Here is a 20,051-nt window from a genome sequence, read left to right on the forward strand (position 1 = left end):
TAAAGATCATAACAAGGCATACTGAGAGGTCAAGAGTCCACCCTATCATACAAAAGGTCTGTTCAAAAGTCTCATAGCAGTGTGATAGAAGCTGTCCTTCAACATGGTAGAACCTGCCTTCAGGATTTTGTACCTTTTGCCCGGTGGGAGGGGAGGGAAGAGAGTATCCACCAACTAGCAACAAAACTGAACATCCAACTGAAGAATTCTTATAAGGGAAACGAGGGAGCAAAAAGCATAGTGTCACTATAAAATAGTTACATTTTATATGTAGGTAGCCCTGGGAGGCTTAATATGTATGAGATAATTCCCTTATGACTACCAACTACCATTTTCTCTTGGTGGATGGATTAGTGCTCCAGTTTTTGCAAAATTCTTGGCAGAAGCAGGAGTGCAGGATGGGTTACCAACGGCCACCACAAAGATCAGCTTAGCGGAATCTGAGTGAGAGTAGGACATGGTTTTCAAATTAGAAAAGCAGCTGGAGATAAATCAGAATCAGGTTTATTATCACTGACATATGTTGTGAAATTTGCTTAGTGGCAGCAAAGAACATTTTTAAAAGATTGAAGATGGCATCCTCACCATCTAGGATATCCCTCTTCTCATTACCACCATGAAGGAAGACTGCGGCCAATGTTTTAGGAACAGCTCCACCCTCTCTACGATCAGACTTCTGAACAGTCCATGAACCCATGAACACTAGAGAGTTGCTTGTTGACTTTACACACCAATTTTAAAAAGTGAATAGAGTCTGTCGGGACTTGTATATGGAGCTTGAGATCACAGAATGAGTTGGGGACAGTTCCTTGTGATGTTATGCACCCATTTTAAAAGTGAATGGGGCCTGTACAGACTTGTCTGTGAAGTGGGAGGTTGCTTGGCTTATTGGTAACTTAGCAAGGGTCAATAAAAAGAAGTAGGGTTTATATGGTCAGAGTTTGGCTTAATAGGCTTTGGTGACAACAGGCTGAGACTAGAACTTAAGCTTGAGAAGAGGCAAAGGTAGAGGATGGTAGTTAAGGCAATGGAATGCTCCTACAGTAAGGTGTGGGATTGCAGGGTACCTAATGGTCTCCCTGATGACAACATCTTCAGGAAGTACATCCAGGTTCAGGTCCTGACTGACAAAGTCAAGGAACTGGAGCTGGTGCTAGAAGTACTGAGGACCATTTGGGATGCTGAAAGTGCCTCAGATGAAACTTTTACTAATGTGGTCATACTCGGAGTGCAGACGCAGTACTGCACAGCACTGTATTTGTCAACATGAAGCAGAGAGAGAGTTTGTAAATCTGGTGGGAGTGAAGTATGGTGAAAATGGCAACAGTGGAGTGCCATGGGAGGGGTGTGGGACAGCTGGCAGAGAAGGAGTGCTAGGGGTGGGCGGGTGTGTTTGCAGACATACTTAGCCCTGAGACACTAGGCAAGGTCATATAATTCCAAACAATTGGTTTATTGATCATTACAGAATCTCTCTCTGGTGCTTCCTGCTTCCTCCCCTCTCCCTTCCCCTTTTCCCAACCATGATTCCCCACCTCCCAGATCATATTAGAGACCCATGTCAGAGTCAGGGTTTGCTTTTTTGTTGCAGCAGTACAATGCAATACATAAAATGACTACAGTACTATGCAAAAGTATCAGGCTCCCTAGCTATATAGATGTGCCTTAGACTTTTGCACAATACTGTATTTTGGGTAGAACTCAAAAATAGGAAGGATGCCATCTCTCTGATGGGATCATACTACAGACCCCTCCCAATAACCACTGGGACATTGAACAGATTTTCAGGCAGTTTAAGGTGTAAAAACAATAGGGTTGTTGTCATGTGGAATTTCACCTTCCCTAATATAAACTGGAACCTTCTGAGTGCAAGGGGTTCAGATGGGGCAGGAAGTGTTAGATTTATCCGGGGTGGGGGTAGTTCTTAAATCAATATGTAGTTAACCCAATAAGAGGAAGGGATGTACTGTATTTGGTGTTGGGTATTGAGCCTGGACAGGTGACCAACTTTTCAGCAGGTGAGCAGCTAGGGAACAGTGACAGCAACTCCTTAAGTTTTAAGACAGCTATAGATAGGCTAAGTATGGACCTTGTAGGGAGGGAGTAGTCTACTGGAGCAGGGTGAATTATGGGAGTATTAGGCAGGAACAAGGGAGAGTTAATTGGGAACAGCTGTTTTTGGGCAAGTCCACATCTGACACATGGAGGGTGTTTAAGGAACAACTGCAGAGAGTACAGGACAGGTATGTTCCAGTCAGAAGGAAGGACAAGAATGGCAAGGTAAGAGGATGCCGATAGACATGATGAATTTAGTTCAGAAGAAAAATGAAATGTATGTAAAGCATAGGAAGCTAGAAATCAAACAAGGTCCTTGAGGATTAGGACACCAGAAAAGAACTCAAGAAGGGAGTTAGGAAAGCCAGGAGGGGCCGTGAAAAGTGCTTGGCAAGAAGGATTAAAGAGAATCTCAGTGAATTCTATATAAACATCAAGAGCAAGAGAATAACTAAGGGAAAACTAGGCAGATGGTAGGACCACTCTAGGATAAAGGGTGGATTTGGTTGGAAGCAGAGGATGTGAGTGAGGTCCATAATTAGTACTTCACATCAGTATTTACCAAAAAGGATGTGGAGGATAGGGAAATCATTGATGAGAGCATTAATAAGCTAGGGTATTTTGAGGTAAAGCAGGAAGTAGTGTTCAGTCTCTTAAAGAGCATGAAGGTGGATAAGTCCCCAGAGCATATGGCCCAGGTTATTGAGAGAGGCAAGAGATTGCTGGGATTTTGACCAATATCTTTATGTCCTCTCTAATCACTGGTGAGGCCCCGGAGGACTGGTGAGTAGCTGATGTTGTTCAAAGAGAACCAGAGATAATCCTGGACCTTGGTATGTCAAATGCAAAGGTACAGTACACTGTTAAGGGCAAGACTTTTATCACTGCTGATGAGCAGATGGATCTTGGGGTATAATTTCATGGCTGCCTGAAAGTGACCACGTAGGTGGATAGGATGGTGAAGGCGGATTATCATCCTGATAAAACTCTTCTACACTCTCTCCAAAGCCTATGTGCTGTAATGAGAGGTTGCACAAACTTGTGTTGTTTTATCAGGGGGGTGGAGGCTGAGGGGAGATCTGACAGAGGTTTATAAGATTATGAGATTGTAGACAGAGTAGACAAACTAAATCCTTTTCTAAGGCTTGAAATATCTAATACCGGAGGGCATGCATTTAAGGTGAGTGGGGGTAATAAGGAGGGGCATGTTTTTAAACACAGAGAACAGTGGGTGCCTGGTATGTGGTAAAGGCAGAAACATGAGAGACTTTTAAGAGGTGTTTAGATAGGCACATGAATACGAGGAAAATGGAAGTGAGGATTTGGGACATTGTGTAGGCAGAAGGGATGAGTTTACTTGGCCAATTGATTACTAGATGTAGTGTATATAGATCTCAGAAAGGCATTTGATAAGGTACCCCATGCAAAGCTTATTGAGAAAGTAAGGAAGCATGGGATCCAAGGGGACATTGTTTTGTGGATCGAGAACTGGCTTTCCCACTAAAGGCAAAGAGTGGTTGTAGATCGGTCATATTCTGCATGGAGGTTGGTCACCAGTGGAGTGCCTCAGGGATCTGTTCTGGGACACAGGACGCTCAAAGCAGCTGTGCAGGTTGACTCTGTGGTTAAGAAGGCATTTGGTGTATTGGCCTTCATGAACCATGGAACTAAATTTAGGAGATAAGAGGTAATGTTGCAGCTATATAGGACCCTGGTCAGACCCCAATTGGAGTACTGTGCTCAGTTTTGGTTGCCTCACTACAGGAAGGATGTGGAAGCCATAGAAAGGGTGCAGAGGAGATTTACAAGGATATTGCCTGGATTGGGGAGCATGTCTTATGAGGATAGGTTGAGTGAACTTGGCCTTTTCTCCTTGGAGTGACGGAGGATGAGGGGTGACCTGATAAGGGTGTATAAGATGTTGAGAGGTTTTGATCATGTGGATAGTCAGAGGCTTTTTCCCAGGGCTGAAATGGTTGCCACAAGAAGACACTGGTTTAAGGTGCTGGGGAGTAGGTACAGAGGAGATGTCAGGGGTAAGTTTTTTACGCAGAGAGTGGTGAGTGCGTGGAATGGGCTGCCGGCAAAGGCGGTGGAGGCGGATACGATAGGGTCTTTTAAGAGACTTTTGGGTAGGTACATGGAGCTTAGAAAAATAGAGGGCTATGGGTAAGCCTAGTAATTTCTAGGGTAGGGAAATGTTCAGCACAACCTTGTGGGCCGAAAGGCCTGTATTGTGCTGTAGGTTTTCTATGGCTCTATGGTTTTATATGTGGATTAGACTGCAGAAGTAGCACCCAACAGATGAGTGCTAAGTGACCATAGGCAACAGAGGAGGTTATTATTGTCATCCTACTATATCTGGAAGTTGCCAATTAAGCAATCAATGAAAAGAGATATTGATTATGGACAGATTTGTTTTATTTTTACATGTACATTGAAACATCGAAACATACAGTGAAAAGTGTTGTTTGTGTCAACAACCAACATGTCCAGGGATGTGCTGGGGCAGCCCACAAGTGTTGCCATGTTTCCAGCAGTATCATAGCATGCTCACAACTTACTAACTCTAACCCGTACATCACACATGGGAGAAAACCGGAGTACCTGGAAGAAACCCCTGTGGTCACGAGGAGAACGTAAGAATTTCTTACAGACAGTGGTGTAATTGAACCCTGGTAATTAGCGCTGTAGTCATTTTACACTAACCGCCATGCCACTGGGCCACCTACGGTAATTTTATAAACATCTTTAATTTCAACAATGATGGAACCTTTCCAGTGTACAGGTCAAAATGGCAATGTTCATCCAATAGTATCCACTTTACAGGTGCTAGTACTCAGAAACAATGCAAGTACAATGGTTACAACGGCCAAGCAGTGGCCATCTCCAACTGAGAAAGCTAAACCACAACCCCCTGATCTTCAACAAACAAAAAATGGAGCCTTAAAACCATATGAATAAAGTGGCTGCTAGGGGTTGAGCAGTTTGTGCCTCGCCTCCCCTCTCTTCAAAGCCTTCCAGAATAGAAAGAACAAACGGCGGGAGGAATTCAGTGGGTCCAACAACACCAATACAGGAGGTGGAGAGTGCTGAGATCCTCTATCAGGTTAAGGCACAGCTCTAGAGAATGGTTTCTCATTTGTTGCAGCCAAGTAAGTCAATACCACCCAGGTAAAAATAAAGTGCTTTAAATTAACACTTATTCTACCACTTGAAATATTCCTTCCTTCCACCATAGTTTGGTGTGGATAAATCTATAGTAACTTGCTAAACCAGCTTTGAAAACAGCTCCTGAATCTAACAACTAGAAGGTTGAGGACAGCAAGTGTATAGGAAGGCCACCATTTGCAAATTCCACCCCCCCCCCCCACCCCACTAAGCTGCATACCATCCTGAGTTAGAAATGTAACAATCCTCTTGCCAATTTCTTCAGTCCGCTGGGTCAAAATCCAGATCTCCCCACCTTGATTTTGAGGGAGTACATAAAGCACATCGGTTCAAAAGAATGTACGCACTATCGCTCCGCCTGAGCAGTTAGGGATGAGCAATAAATGCTGACCTTGCCCATATCATGGTAATGAATAAAAAAAAATATGAGATGCATCTAAATAATTTACATCCACTTGGAGTCCAGCCACACAGCTGATGGCTGTTAATCAGAGGTTTTGTAGTAAAGGGAATGGAGTCGTGTGGTACTTAAGGAACACAGTAATAGGATATGTATTTGAAACATAATCTTTACAGTTTGAAAATAAAATGTCTCTTACACAGATCTCCAGTAATTTCTTAATTAATAGAATTTCAATATTGAGTACAAGACATCTCAAAAAAAATTTGATATTTCTAAAGAATGCATTCTGAAACAAATTTCAGCAGCCTCCTGTGTGGAAAAACAGAGCTAAGTGGCACTGTAAGTGTAAGATACAAAAGTAGAATTAAGTTCTGATAGATCTGTCTAGCATTCACATATGAAGCCGACCTCTTCAGTGTGGTTTCCATGGTAGACACAATCAAGAAATAAACAGTTTCTAGTTATTGCTTTTAGATTTAAAATAGGCTTAATTCAGCAGCAAATTTGCAACTGACTTACTGGTCCTTCATGCCTTGAAATTTTGGACCTGCAGGGATCCCAAAACTAAGAGTCAGAAATACTTTCACCAATACATGAGGGTTTCAGGAGGAAAGTCTTTACATTGTCAATCCTTATTGTTGACATCGTGCTAAATGGATGCCAAAATCAGTGTAACACTTTCTGGCACAGCCAACAATAGGTGCATGACTGATTTAACAGAAAGAGGACACAGTTAACTACATTGTGTGCTGAGCACCACAGTTACATTTATTTAAATTGTTCTGATATGATTAATTCTCCATAGAAATGCAGTGTATGAATGCAAACTATCTTGTAAACCACAATCAGACCAAATAACAAACAGCTGCAGTTCATGTTTCAGTGTGTCCCTTGCATCATATGCATATTTACTATGTGGATGATAAGCTAAAGTCGATGCCTTCACTATAAGCAGTCTTGTTAAAAGGTAAATCTGTACCATCAATAATATGGCAGAGAACGCTGTGCTTCTGACATAAATATTTATCATTCAGTGCAAGAGCAAATGACCTTTAAAACTTGAGGCATTCATCCTGCACATGTAGTCTGTCAGGTGTGTGCATTGGCCTATGACCAATCATTGACCAGTCCATGAAAAAGTCACTTTACCTGAATTACATGAAGTACTGTGCTTTAGTCATCCCGCTACCCATTTAATGAAACCTCACTCTGTCAGAGCTCTGCCCAAATTGATGCTGGTCCACAGTCCAACCGTTCACTACAGCAGATGATATTCAAAGCCTAACTCAATGATTTGCCTCCTTCGTTTTAACACTTTTATGCACAATTTTAATTAATTAATCTTCCTCTGACCAGGATGCATTCCTTCCATCACAGAATTTTGAGGGACAAAAAGCAATATCTTTCAGAGAGTGCGGTTGGGGGGGGGGGGGGCGGCGGGTGGTACTCATCTCCCCAAGTGTCCATGAACCATGTACCAAGCAAGTTTTATTCTGCAGCTTATTTCAACTCTAATAAGATTGCTGGAAGAGGATCGAATAGTTTTGGTAACTTGCAGAGCCCATTCAGCAATAAATTCAATTTCTTTCAAAACGGATGTGACTTTACATTCACAGAATGAAGTTACCACATTTCTTTAAGTTTTATTTTGTGACGTATCACAGGGTATGTTACCTGATTTGAATATCAGTAATGGTGCAGGGTAGATGCAGCTGGCAAGCATAAGCAGTGAAGTGCTAAAGCAATCCAAGATACTTACTTCTCCGATTGCTGTCTGTGGAGTCTTTTTTAATTAACAACACTGACTACTTTACAAGGATTCTGGAACATTACAGGATTACGGCTGCACAGGTGGAAGATCAACTGAGGAAGATCTGTACCAGCAAGGCGGCTGGACCGGATGGAGTTTCCCCACGATTACTGAGGGCCTGTGCGACTGAGCTGGGAGAACCACTACAGCGCATCTTCAACATGGGCCTGGAGCAGAGAAGAGTACCCAGAAAGTGGAAAACATCCTGTATTGTCCCGGTACCGAAGAAACCACAACCAAAGGAGTTGAATGACTTCAGACCTGTTGCCTTGACGTCGCACGTTATGAAGACCATGGAGCGGCTGATAATACAGAATCTGAGGCCACAAACCAGGCACGCCCAGGATCCTCTTCAGTTTGCGTATAAGGAGAAGGTGGGAGTGGAGGATGCTATCACGTATTTGCTGCACAAATCACTCTCTCACCTAGAGGGGGTCAGTTGTGCTGTGAGGATTACATTCCTTGACTTCTCTAGTGCCTTTAACACCATCCATCCCAAGATCTTAAGGCACAAACTAACAGAGATGGGAGTAGACTCTCACATGGTGGATTAGATAGTGGACTACTTGACAGATAGACCTCAGTATGTGCGGTTGGGAGACTGTAGGTCTGACACGGTGGTCAGCAGCACAGGGGCGCCGCAGGGAACCGTACTCTCTCCGGTCCTGTTCACCCTGTACACATCAGACTTCCAATATAACTCGGAGTCCTGCCATGTGCAGAAGTTCGCTGATGACACGGCCATAGTGGGGTGTGTCAGGAATGGACAGGAGGAGGAGTATAGGAAACTGATACAGGACTTTGTGATATGGTGCAACTCAAACTACCTGCGTCTCAATATCACCAAGACCAAGGAGATGGTGGTGGACTTTAGGAGATCTAGGCCTCATATGGAGCCAGTGATCATTAATGGAGAATGTGTGGAGCAGGTTAAGACCTACAAGTATCTGGGAGTACAGTTAGACGAGAAGCTAGACTGGACTGCCAACACAGATGCCTTGTGCAGGAAGGCACAGAGTCGACTGTACTTCCTAAGAAGGTTGGCGTCATTCAATGTCTGTAGTGAGATGCTGAAGATGTTCTATAGGTCAGTTGTGGAGAGCGCCCTCTTCTTTGTGGTGGCGTGTTGGGGAGGAAGCATTAAGAAGAGGGACGCCTCACGTCTTAATAAGCTGGTAAGGAAGGCGGGCTCTGTCGTGGGCAAAGTACTGGAGAGTTTAACATCGGTAGCTGAGCGAAGGGCGCTGAGTAGGCTACGGTCAATTATGGATAACTCTGAACATCCTCTACATAGCACCATCCAGAGACAGAGAAGCAGTTTCAGCGACAGGTTACTATCGATGCAATGCTCCTCAGACAGGATGAAGAGGTCAATACTCCCCAATGCCATTAGGCTTTACAATTCTACCGCCAGGACTTAAGAACTTTTTAAAAGCTATTATTAATGCTTTTTGAGATAGTGATTTAGATGCATATCATATTTTTTACTGAGTTAAGTATTGTATGTAATTAGTTTTGCTACAACAAGTGTATGGGACATTGGAAAAAAAGTTGAATTTCCCCATGGGGATGAATAAAGTATCTATCTATCTATCTATTTGCACACATATGTATATAACCACACACACAAAATGCTGGTGAAACACAGCAGGCCAGGCAGCATCTATAGGGAGAAGCGCTGTCGACATTTCGGGCCGAGACCCTTCATCAGGACCCACTTGTTAAACAGACTATTAATTAAATAATCTATGTGATACTATTGTGGTTTTGGATAAAGTGCCTTTAATACATTTTATTAATAAAATGTTGTTTACATTATTGCTTATACAGTGATGAAAAATGATAGTGACACTGACACCAGAGTTAAGTTAACAATCAGATAAATTATTGAACTGGTATCTGGAGGACTGGACAATTTACTGGAGTCACAAGTTCAATTACCACCACAGTAGTGGCCAAATTAAATTCAAGTATTTAAATAAAAATAGGATGTTGCCTGGATTGGGGAGCTTACCTTATGAGAATAGGTTGAGTGAACTTGGCCTTTTCTCCTTGGAGTGACAGAGTATGAGAGGTGACCTGATAGAGGTGTATAAGATGATGAGAGGCATTGATTGTGTGGGTAGTCAGAGGCTTTTTCCCAGGGTTGAAATGGTTAGCACACGAGGGCATAGTTTTAAGGTGCTTGGAAGTAGGTACAGAGGAGATGTCAGGGGTAAGTTTTTTACACAGAGAGTGGTGAGTGCGTGGAATGGGCTGCCAGTGAAGGTGGTGGAGTCGGAAACGATAGGGTCTTTAAGAGACTCCTGGATGGGTACATGGAGCTTAGAAAAATAGAGGGCTATGGGTAAGCCTAAGGTAAGGACATGTTTGGCACAGCTTTGTGGGCCAAAGGGCCTGTATGGTGCTGTATGTTTTCTATGTTTCTATAAGACAACTGGCATCAATAATAGTGAATGGAAAACAATAGGTTGTTGAACAAAACAACTATCTGGCTCGCCAGTCTCCTTCAGGAAAGGAAATTGCCTAGTGTTCCATTTCTGCATGCTTTGGCTTATATATGTAACTCCAGACCCATCATTATGGTGACTCAGTTGTCATCTGAGATTGCTTTTCAGAAGAATTAAGGATTGGCAATAAATGCTGACTTTACAACAAAAGGCCACAGGCTATGAATGGAGTTGATATTAAAAAAAACTGTTGCAAAAACAATGAATCACCAAGATTTGAGATATCATGAATCCTCTTGCAAATCATTGGGTCTTGCATTAATATTCTGCAGGCACAGTTCCTTGGCAAATCATCTAGAAGCTTATGCTTGCCAACTGCACAGTTACTGATACTCAAATTTGATGATATATGCTTTATCCTTGATATGCTTTTTATTTCTGTTTTATAACAATGCCTATTTAAGATGAAGTGGACAACAGATGCTGATGGACTGCTGAGACCTCATTCTACATTGCTTCTATGCCAGATGCACATCAGTATTCCACCTAAATATTTGATTAAGTAAAGAATGTGTAGATGGATTGGATCAATACCTAGTCATTTCTCTTATCTGCTTTTCATCCAGTGTGGATAATGAATGGAGCATGAGTGAAAAGCCTTTCCAGACTAGAAATTTAATTCTTCGTTTATTTTGAAGCTTCTTCTACAATCGTTCACCGATTTAAGTTTTTGTCACAGCCAGGAGCCACGTCTGTCAGAACTATTTGACCACTAGGGCACAGACTGTGGAAACGTTATGTGATTGCGCATGAAGTTTGCAGACTCCAAAGTGCCATGGGACTGGTGCATTTTTATGAAGAAGCTGAAAGGCGAGTGGGTTCAAATCTGAAGAGATCTTTGCCCCTTAAGACTTCTCTGGGAGCAAGTACTTCAGCAAAGTGGAAGGGTATCAGTGTTTTTGACAGAATGGAAAAGTAAAGAAGTACTTTGGTACGATCCACAGTACAATCCTCCCTCACCATCCCACAAAAGAAGGAGTAAAACCTGATCAAATATGTTCAACCTCTGGATACCTGTTGTGGAGGTGCTTATGTTTAAGAGATGCGTGGCAGCTGGTCCAACATAAAGGGTAATTAGATAAAGCTGAAGGTAAAGACTGGAAACATCACTCACAGGCATGATGCTTCTCAACAGGCATGAGCTGTGGGTATGAGGTACACCTGGGGCAGCCCACAGTACAGCAAGCCTGGGCACAAAATGACCACCTGTAAAGCAATAGTCTGCCCAAGCTACAGGACGAAAGCTAGATATAGCAACCTGGTCACCGCTTAAAAATCTATCTAACTTCACAGGAGTTACAGGGAAGCCGAGGGTCAACTTTTTCACTGGGGGGGGGGGGGGTGGTGGTCTGCATGGAGAATGAGCAACCCAATGAGGTGCTGAGGCAGGCACATTAACATTAAAAAGGCACTTGGACAGGTAGATGGATAAGAAAGGGATAGAGGCCCAATGTGGGCAAATGAGACTAGGTCAGATGAGAATGAACTTGTCCAGTTGTCATGCTATATGACACTATCATAGTCATATTCAGCAGTGGAGACAGGAGGAGGCACAGGCACAGGAGGAAAGGGCGGCAGCCATATTTGCTCCAAAGAAGGACTGAACTCCAGCAACCACCATCACGTGATGTCAAGGAGGAATATGCACTGGTGGAGGAGGATGCAGAGCAACGCGCCGGCTTTGAGTGTGAACACCTGAAAGTTACCACTGAACTCAGTCTAGAGGACGTGGAGGATGGGGAGAGCCATCCAGAGCTGGGATGGCCAGAATAAAACAAAAGCTTGCAGACCCAAAGGTACCAATATTCCAAGTAGTCAAGGGCAGTCATAGACATCTGGAATCTCCCCTTGGGAGGTTAATGATGGAGAAACAAACAGGAAAGTGTGAGGAGAAATGGGTGATACTGCTAACACACCATTGAGGAGGCATGGCAGAGATGGGCCAAAGGTACTCAGACCAACAGCAGTGATGGACCCAGATCTGGGAAGCTGCAACAATGAAGAGCAAGACACTTTGCTCCAGAATGTCAGGAGCCACAATCTTGAAACAAAAGAGGCAGACTTTCCCCAAACAAAGTTGCCTCCTCCACTGCAGGGAGCTGAGCTCTAGGGACAATCGGGACCTTGGAGGAGTAGCAGCGTCATATTCAGCTATAGATTTCTCTCTTCAAACTAATCTTGTACCACATGACCATCGTGTGTGGGGGATACTCTGTTAAAGTCTCTCTACCAATCCAAGCCAACATCACCGTAGTTCACCTTCCTGTGCTGTTCACCATCAATGTCCGTTTACCTGGGATACACAACTTTGTCAGAATTTCCTGTTGGGTGCAGTACAGATCAAAGAAAAATGTGTTGGTGCACTCCCACACATCCCTTACCCTGATGATTTCAGATACATCTAGGTTTAGACCCCAGATGTGAAAGCACTAAGGTAATGCGAAGAATGTGTTTGGCCACATTTTATACAATATTCTATTCCATTGCATCCTACACATCACTTTTAGAAATGCTTGTGTAAACAAATACCCTTAGCCAGTCAGTCTGGCAGAAGTCTGCACAGAATGCCCTTGAAGCCTTACAGGAGCATTTGTCCTTTGCCAGAATACCTTATCACTGGAACTCTCAAACAAGAACTGAGATTTTGATTGGCTGGTGTTGAGAAGGGTTGTCCCTGTCAGATCAGTCACACCTAACTCGAGAGTTAAAACCATTGCATACCACACTTGAGGCAGCTGTAGTGGAACTGTGACTATTAACCATCTGATGGATTATGTGTTTTTTTTTGTCAGGTTTTATTGATACAACTTCACAACATATGATTTTCTGTTCTCACTGTGACAGATATTTGTGGAGCTAATAGAGGTACAGTTTCACAGCTTCAGAAGCCCAGGTTCAATGCATAGCTCCTGAGTCAAATACTGACTATGGGGAGTATCCATTTTCTTCTTGTAACTGCCATGTTCCCACTACAAAGGAAAGACCAGAATTCAACGTCTTCTCATCACTGCACTCTAGATAAACTGGAATTCAAACAATAAAGACCCCATGAATAGTTGCCGAAAGAAAAGATGTAAAATAAAAATTGATGCCATGTTGACTTAAATGTAAATGGAACACAGCTTGCAACGAGAATGGTGACATATGAATGTCAATTTTATGACCAAAATAATATAGTTGAAGTCCAAAATACAACATCCAAGTTGCCAGATATTTACCACTCTTCCTAAATGTAATTGAATTTATTTTGGATAACTGGAAGATAACAATAAATCAGGGAAAAGGAGAGAAAGAAGGGTTTGGCCATCAGTACAAACTAAGCACATTTAGTCGCAGTTGTGCGTTCCATTCTGCTTCTGAAACTCAGTTCCACTGACTTGAATCCATACATGTATGCACAAATGAGAAATAATTCCACATCGGCATTTAGATTCTGGTTCCAGTTCTGAATCAGCCAAGGTGCTCATAAAAGTGAGGAACAAACTCTCTTCATTTCTGCCCCAGAAGGATGATCCCAACCGTAAGTAAAACTATCCAACCAGTTAAGGAAAGTCACCAACTTACATATGTCCAGTCAAATGCTCTCCATTGTCACTAATCCTCCAAAATCTGTAACGTAACTATAGTTCAATCTTAGGTCATCCATTTTCTAAAATGTACACCAGAAAATAATACTGCTGGAACAATGGTGAATTGGTTCACCTCTGCAGAGAACCTAAGCAAATTTTCCATGTTCCTTCTAGCTTCCTTTGGGCTCTCCTTTGGCCCAACTCCCAGCTGGCAGGGAAATATAATATTCGTATTTTATATCCACTCACCCCCAAAAATCGATTGAAACACTTCGATAGGAGTATCCTTCCCTCAGATGGCTATCTGCCCAACTGTCCTAAGTACACAGACAATATAGCCATGACCAGCATGGCAAAGTACAGGGAATTCCCTGCCCCTGTATCCACTCAAACTTTTCCTTTATTGATGAGAAAAAAATTAAACCCATCGTTATGTCAGCAAACCTTCAAAGCAGAAGCAATACCTAATTCTAGAAATTATGTAACAGAATTTTCATTTGGATTTACATTTATTGATTTGAAAATATTCTAGGTGGTGAATTGGATGACATTACTGCTGTTAATTGTGTGATAAACCTGCACTGATGTCACCACAGTACATTGGCTAACAATACAACGGATTAACTAGACATATTATCTTTCTGATCAATGGCCATCATAGTACCCATTGCCATCAAATGGCATGAATGTAAAGAAAATAAAACTGCCCACGAATTGCATGTATCTTTTTCAAGTTGAGAATTGACTGGTTTACCTTGAGCTAGATTAATTTGCGATGGATCATTTGAATGTTTCACACACTGCTCAGATTTTGCTCACCAATGTGAAGGGAGAATGAACGTTTGAATGACACACAGAGGAGGCTCACTGGATTGATTTCATTACAAGGAAATACTGAGCAGGTTAGAAGTTGGAAGATTTAAAGGTGATCTCATTAAAACATTTGAAGATTTTGAGGGATTTACCTATTATGCTAAGATAATGTTTTCTTTCATGAGGGAATTATAGCTCGGGCTTTAGAGTAAGTGCTTGCTCATTTAAGCAATGTATTTAATTATTTACTGAGATCCAGTGGGGAATAGGCCCTTCCAGCCCTTCGAGCCATGCCACCCAGCAATCCTCTGATTTAATCCTAGCCTAATCATAGGTCAATTTACAATGACCAATTAACCTCCCACTGGTAAGCCTTTGGACTGTGGGAGAAAACCACAAAATCTGGAGGAAACCAGTGTGGTCATGGGGAGAATATACAAAGTCTTTAGAGGAAGTGGAGGGAATTGAACCATGATTCGCTGGTACTGTAAAGCATTGTGCTAACTACTACAAATATGTCTTTCCAAGAAGTCATTAACCTTTGGAGTTTTACTGTCATGGCCAAAGTTGAAGCCAAAGCGTTAAATATATTCAATATTGATTTTTGAACAACCATTGAGGTTTATGGCGAAAATTGGTCAGGATGTGGAGCTGAACCCAAATGTAGACCAGCCATAACTTTACAGAATGATGGAGCAGGTTTGAGGGGCTGCTTGATCTATTCCTGTCTGAAATATTCTTTTATTTTCTCTTAGGTTATAACATTTTATTCCTAGTTAGAGAGCAACAGCCATTTACAGTACATCTCCCATTTACAATAACTAAGGATATGTAGCGGATTCTATAGAAAAATGCTTGCCAGAAATATTTTCATAGAAAAATTGTTCAGCTCATTTTTTTTCAAGAGAAAAATAAGTCCTATCCACATTGCTGTTAAACAATCATGCAAACCTTTATGTCCCATTTCCAATCATCTTCTGTCTGTTTCACTGATTCCCACCATTTAGACACTATAAATGAGAGCCATATAATGCTTTGTTACTTTGAAGTGGAGAAATTCAATTTTATTCACTGGCATTTGACCTGCCCAAGAGCCAGACTTCCTCAATACCACCAGTCAGCTGTGTGGGAGTCTAGTATACCAGAGGCCTGAAATATTAACTTGTTTTCTCTCTCTCTAGCTAACCTACTGAGTATCCCCAGTATTTCTCTTTTTGTTTCAGATTTCCAGCAGCTGCAGTATTTTGGTTTTCTCTAACCAGCAGCCAAAATGCCAACATGCCTGCAAACATGATAAACATCTTCCTGTATTACTACTTCCCACACTGCCTTTCAAGTTTTAAACCAAGAGACAGTGCACCCTTGTTCGAAAAGTCCAACTAATAGGTCAAGTGCATTGACATCTGATTAAAATTTTACGGAATGAGGTACTTACCAAGACTGAAGAGCACCAGGAACTTGAGGCACACAAACTCTCGCTGGTCGAGCTGTAATGAACGAAGTTTCACCACAAGCTCCTGAGCATGACTCATGAGATTATTGAGAGTGCTCCCGGCCTGTGAGGCAATCACTGAGAAATCCACCTGGAGAACAGAAAACAAATTGATCATTAAAATTTATAATTTATTATGGCAATTTTATTCCAACGAATAATTTTTATATTCCCTGCTTCAACTTAAGATGTGATCACATCGATAATAAAATGCGGTTTAACTTCTAAGCCAGGAGATAAGTGCTTGCTTGTGAGCTTTGTGGTTTAACAATGGAAAACAGATTAATAAAGGATACAGACCAAAGCCAACCCATCTAATGTGATGGTTTCCCACAACCCTTATTTAATCCAAGCAATCAACAGCAAATATGCAGCAAAGCAGAAGCTCACTAGAAAATGGTGTTCGCTAAAAAATTCTGAAGTATCCTCTAATTTATTCTTGATTTAGGCCTTTGATCCAAAAACTGTGAAGTATTTAGTAGTGTTCAGGTAGATGACGACTCAAAGTGCATAGTGAGATGGCATCACGTGGAACCTACCTAGGGGCTTCCTTAACTCCCTAAGCTGTGCTGTAGGTCCTTACAGACTTGTCCGCTTGCCAGCAGCTCTTTCAGGTGCACTTAATATTTGCAGCAGTAGCAAATTTGTCTGTGAGGCAAGTCCATATCTGCCACTCACTCAGAGCCGACTATATTAAATTTTTATATTTATTGACAATTCATTACCATAATTGACTGCAGTATGTTCAGTGGTGAATGGAACATTGCTGCCTCTTAAGCAAGTGAGCCAGTCCCTGGAGCAGGATTTGCAATTAAAAACAAGGCAGACTGGAATTTTTTATTGAGTAAATATGATGAGTAGAATCTTTAGTTTTAACTGCAAGCCTGGAGAATTTTCGATGGTTCCAGCTCTTTTTCCTACAATGGATCAGTATAAATAATTATGTCAGTGAAACTATCACCCAAAGGCGTCAATCAAATTATATCAATTTAATTGTGCTGAAAAGTATGTTAATGATGCTACATGAGTGCTTCAGGCAGAGTGGGCTTAGTGTTAGAATCAGTTACAAGTAATTGAATGTGACCTCCTGTGGCGTCACTCACTCTTAACCAGGTTTACAATGTGGCTGTATTAAATCTGAGCCAATATAACAACGATGCTCACTATCCATGTTTGGTAACAACTCAAGAACTGTAATTGTACCTGTAGGTTCCTTCATTCAATGGCTTAAGGAACACTCGCAGAAACAATAATCTTAGTCATAGTTAAATATATATATATAGTTAATAATGACTGTGAAGGTTTGTCTTGAAATTTACACCATATGGAGTGATTGAAATGAAAATCATACATAATTAGAGGAATTTAAAGATATATAGAATGGACTGGATAATGTTAAGACAGGAGGTAGCTCACATGTAGTGTAACTGCTAGAAACATGTCCAGTGCAGTACAGGGGAAGACAATTCAACTCATTTAATCTGCACTAGGTCTTTAATGGAGCAATCCGGTCAGGCACTCTCTCTATGTACAGTATATATTTGCCACTTATTATCTTTCAAGTACCCATATTTATCGAACTGTGTTAGGCAAAGTGCTGTAAATTGGAATTACTCAGTGTTAGTTTTCTTGATTGGGATAGAAGTGCAAAACACCTCTATTGTACCATATAAACAATGATTACACATTGTGATACTATAATAGAAGTATGGAAATTGGTGCCATAAAATTCACTCCACTCAATAGACATAGCCAGTATAAACTATACGGACAAAGGGTTCTCAGTGGTGGGTGGGGGCAAAGAAGCAAAAAAATGATTCCAAATCCCCTTTCACTGCTGGCTGTGACCTAAGATTATTTCTCCTGCTTATCCTCTTCCTAGTTTCTACATGGCCCAGAATCGTCTAAAAGATGTTAAAGAATAAACATACTTGGAATGTGAGAGGAGAAAAAATTAACTCAATAAAAATTAAATATAAAATATGCCAGATAGTGTTTTTGTTATTATTGATAGGAGAAGCACAACATTTTAGTCCATCTGTGAAAAGTAGTTTCCTTCCAAATCAGTGTTGACAAGCTAACTATTTTTATATCCATGAATAATTTTAATTAAAAACATAAAATAATTCAGATCTTTTGTATCTAGAGTCTTGAGGAGAGAGGTGTGCAGGTTGGAGGGTAGTTGTGATCTCTGGCAATTGTGTGAAGGGAGGATGTTGTAATTAACCCCATTGTGTTCTTGGGGTATTCAACTATGGAGGCATTTGGACCTGTTCCTACTGAACACACACACACACACACACACACACACACACACACACACACACACACACACACACACACACACACACACACACACACACACACACACACACACACACACACACACACACACACACACACACACACACACACCCTCTCTCTCTCCGTGGGAATCAAGACTGGTTTCACCAACCAACCTTAGTCTCCAGCTGCTGAGGCTAAATACAACATTTGTTTTCTTGCTCTAGCTTGGATCAGAATGATTAATACAGGCCCAGATATTGCAAGCTTGTGTGTAGACTTCACATTGTAAACTCTACACAATCTTCTGCACATGCCATTGCATTCACTCTTGAACCGAACAGATCAATGGGACACCATGGAAATATGGTCTTTCATGATTCCAGCTTATATTCAATATGCAATTCAATTACTATTTCAAAAATACAAATTACAGTAAATGTAAAAGAATAATGTACTCAGCTTCATTTATCCCTTAGCATCAAAGTGTTCTGCATTCAGGGAGCTCCTGTTCTCTCCACCCATGAAAGATCATTAAACATCTAATACGCTTTATAAGAGAATGGGTCTGACGGATGGCACTGTGAGTAGAGTCGCTGTCTCACAGTGTGCAAGTCTGGGTTCAATTATGACCTCAAATGCTGCCTGTATAGAGTTTGCACTTTATCTCTGTGGCCGCATAGGTTATTTTCGAGTGCTCCAGTTTCCTCCCACATCCCAAAGCTATGCACGTTGGGAGGTAATTTGGCCACTATAAGTAGCCCCATTATGTAAGTAAGTGGTAGAATCTTTGGGGAGAACAAAAAAAATAAAGGGATTAGTGAAAGACAAATATTGATGGTGGTTGACTACTGTGGTGGACTTGGTGCAGAGGGGCTGTTTCTGTGCTGTATCTCTCTGTGACTCCAACTGTAGCGAGGTGACCACACTTGGGCAAGTACAAACTTATTTTCTCCAGATCAGCCAATGTTGACTTGAAAGACATAAATGCTGTTAAGGAATCAAATCTAAAACTTTGACAGGCTGCTAAGTCATATCACCAGATCTTGAGCAGGGTTGACACCAAACTGTCAATCCTGTTCAAGATTTAATAATTTCTAATATTTTTAATTTAAAATTGTTTAATTAAAATATAAGTTAATTTACATACAGTATATTATTTACCCTCTCCCTTGAAAGTATTTCGCTTTAACAGGCCTGTTGTCCAAGCACTAGGTCTAAATGCTTGTCAGCTCTGTATTTCAACACCAAACTCAAAGAGGAGTACAAGGTTGATTATAAGGTCCGGACATCATCAACAAAGAGCAGCCTTCCAAACCTGGAGGTTTGGGATTTGCAAGTTTGTGAACTTACTGTTAGTCCTGTTGAGAAATATCAGAAAAGTGGTGTGAAACATTCATTTCACAACTAGATTTCCAGCAGTCTTCATAGTAAGTCTATTTAACTTACATATTCAGACCAATTCAGCATGTCCAGTGTTGTTTGGGCGTACAATATACAATCAGATGTTGCATTAACATCAATTGGAATTACTTGGAACAATAGCAAAGGGAGAGTAATGTTATACGAACAAGTGCTTCCTAATAATCTAACTTTGTCGGGAGATGCTTGTTGAAGCCTGTCATTTTAATAGGGTGTAAAATAATGGAAGATAATGAACTGTTTGGCATCGAGCTTTTCCCCAATGGCTGAGGAATACCAGATGTTCATTAATCAAAGTATGCAAATACCACAGAAGTGCAACACTTGTAATCTGGCAGTCGAGAAAGCAGTTGCAGCTCCCCAGCATCAATGTAAATTGAGTACTAATGTTTGGCAGAGGGAGGCTTACTCAGGGAAAACTACGGCAAGAGTAGCAAATTGGTACTATCTCAAAGGATCCTTTCGTTGTAAAGAAAATAGACTGGGGCTACTTTAAATCTGCACAAACACTGCTTACCTGCCA

The 20,051-nt window shown here is 41.4% G+C and overlaps 1 protein-coding gene across 14 annotated transcripts in view; it reads right to left on the reverse strand.

Annotated features, from left to right (window-relative positions):
- The window catches only part of nr5a2 (nuclear receptor subfamily 5, group A, member 2), a 188,432-nt gene that overhangs the window by 49,257 nt on the left and 119,124 nt on the right, over positions 1 to 20,051 (reverse strand). For all 14 annotated transcript variants that reach the window (XM_073063442.1, XM_073063438.1, XM_073063439.1 and 11 more), the window contains one exon: positions 15,767 to 15,914. In XM_073063442.1, the coding sequence (XP_072919543.1) occupies positions 15,767 to 15,914 (148 nt within the window). The remainder of the gene's footprint in view (positions 1 to 15,766; positions 15,915 to 20,051) is intronic.

The sequence above is a fragment of the Hemitrygon akajei genome, chromosome 12 (assembly GCF_048418815.1).
Source record: "Hemitrygon akajei chromosome 12, sHemAka1.3, whole genome shotgun sequence".
Classification (NCBI taxonomy): domain Eukaryota; kingdom Metazoa; phylum Chordata; class Chondrichthyes; order Myliobatiformes; family Dasyatidae; genus Hemitrygon; species Hemitrygon akajei.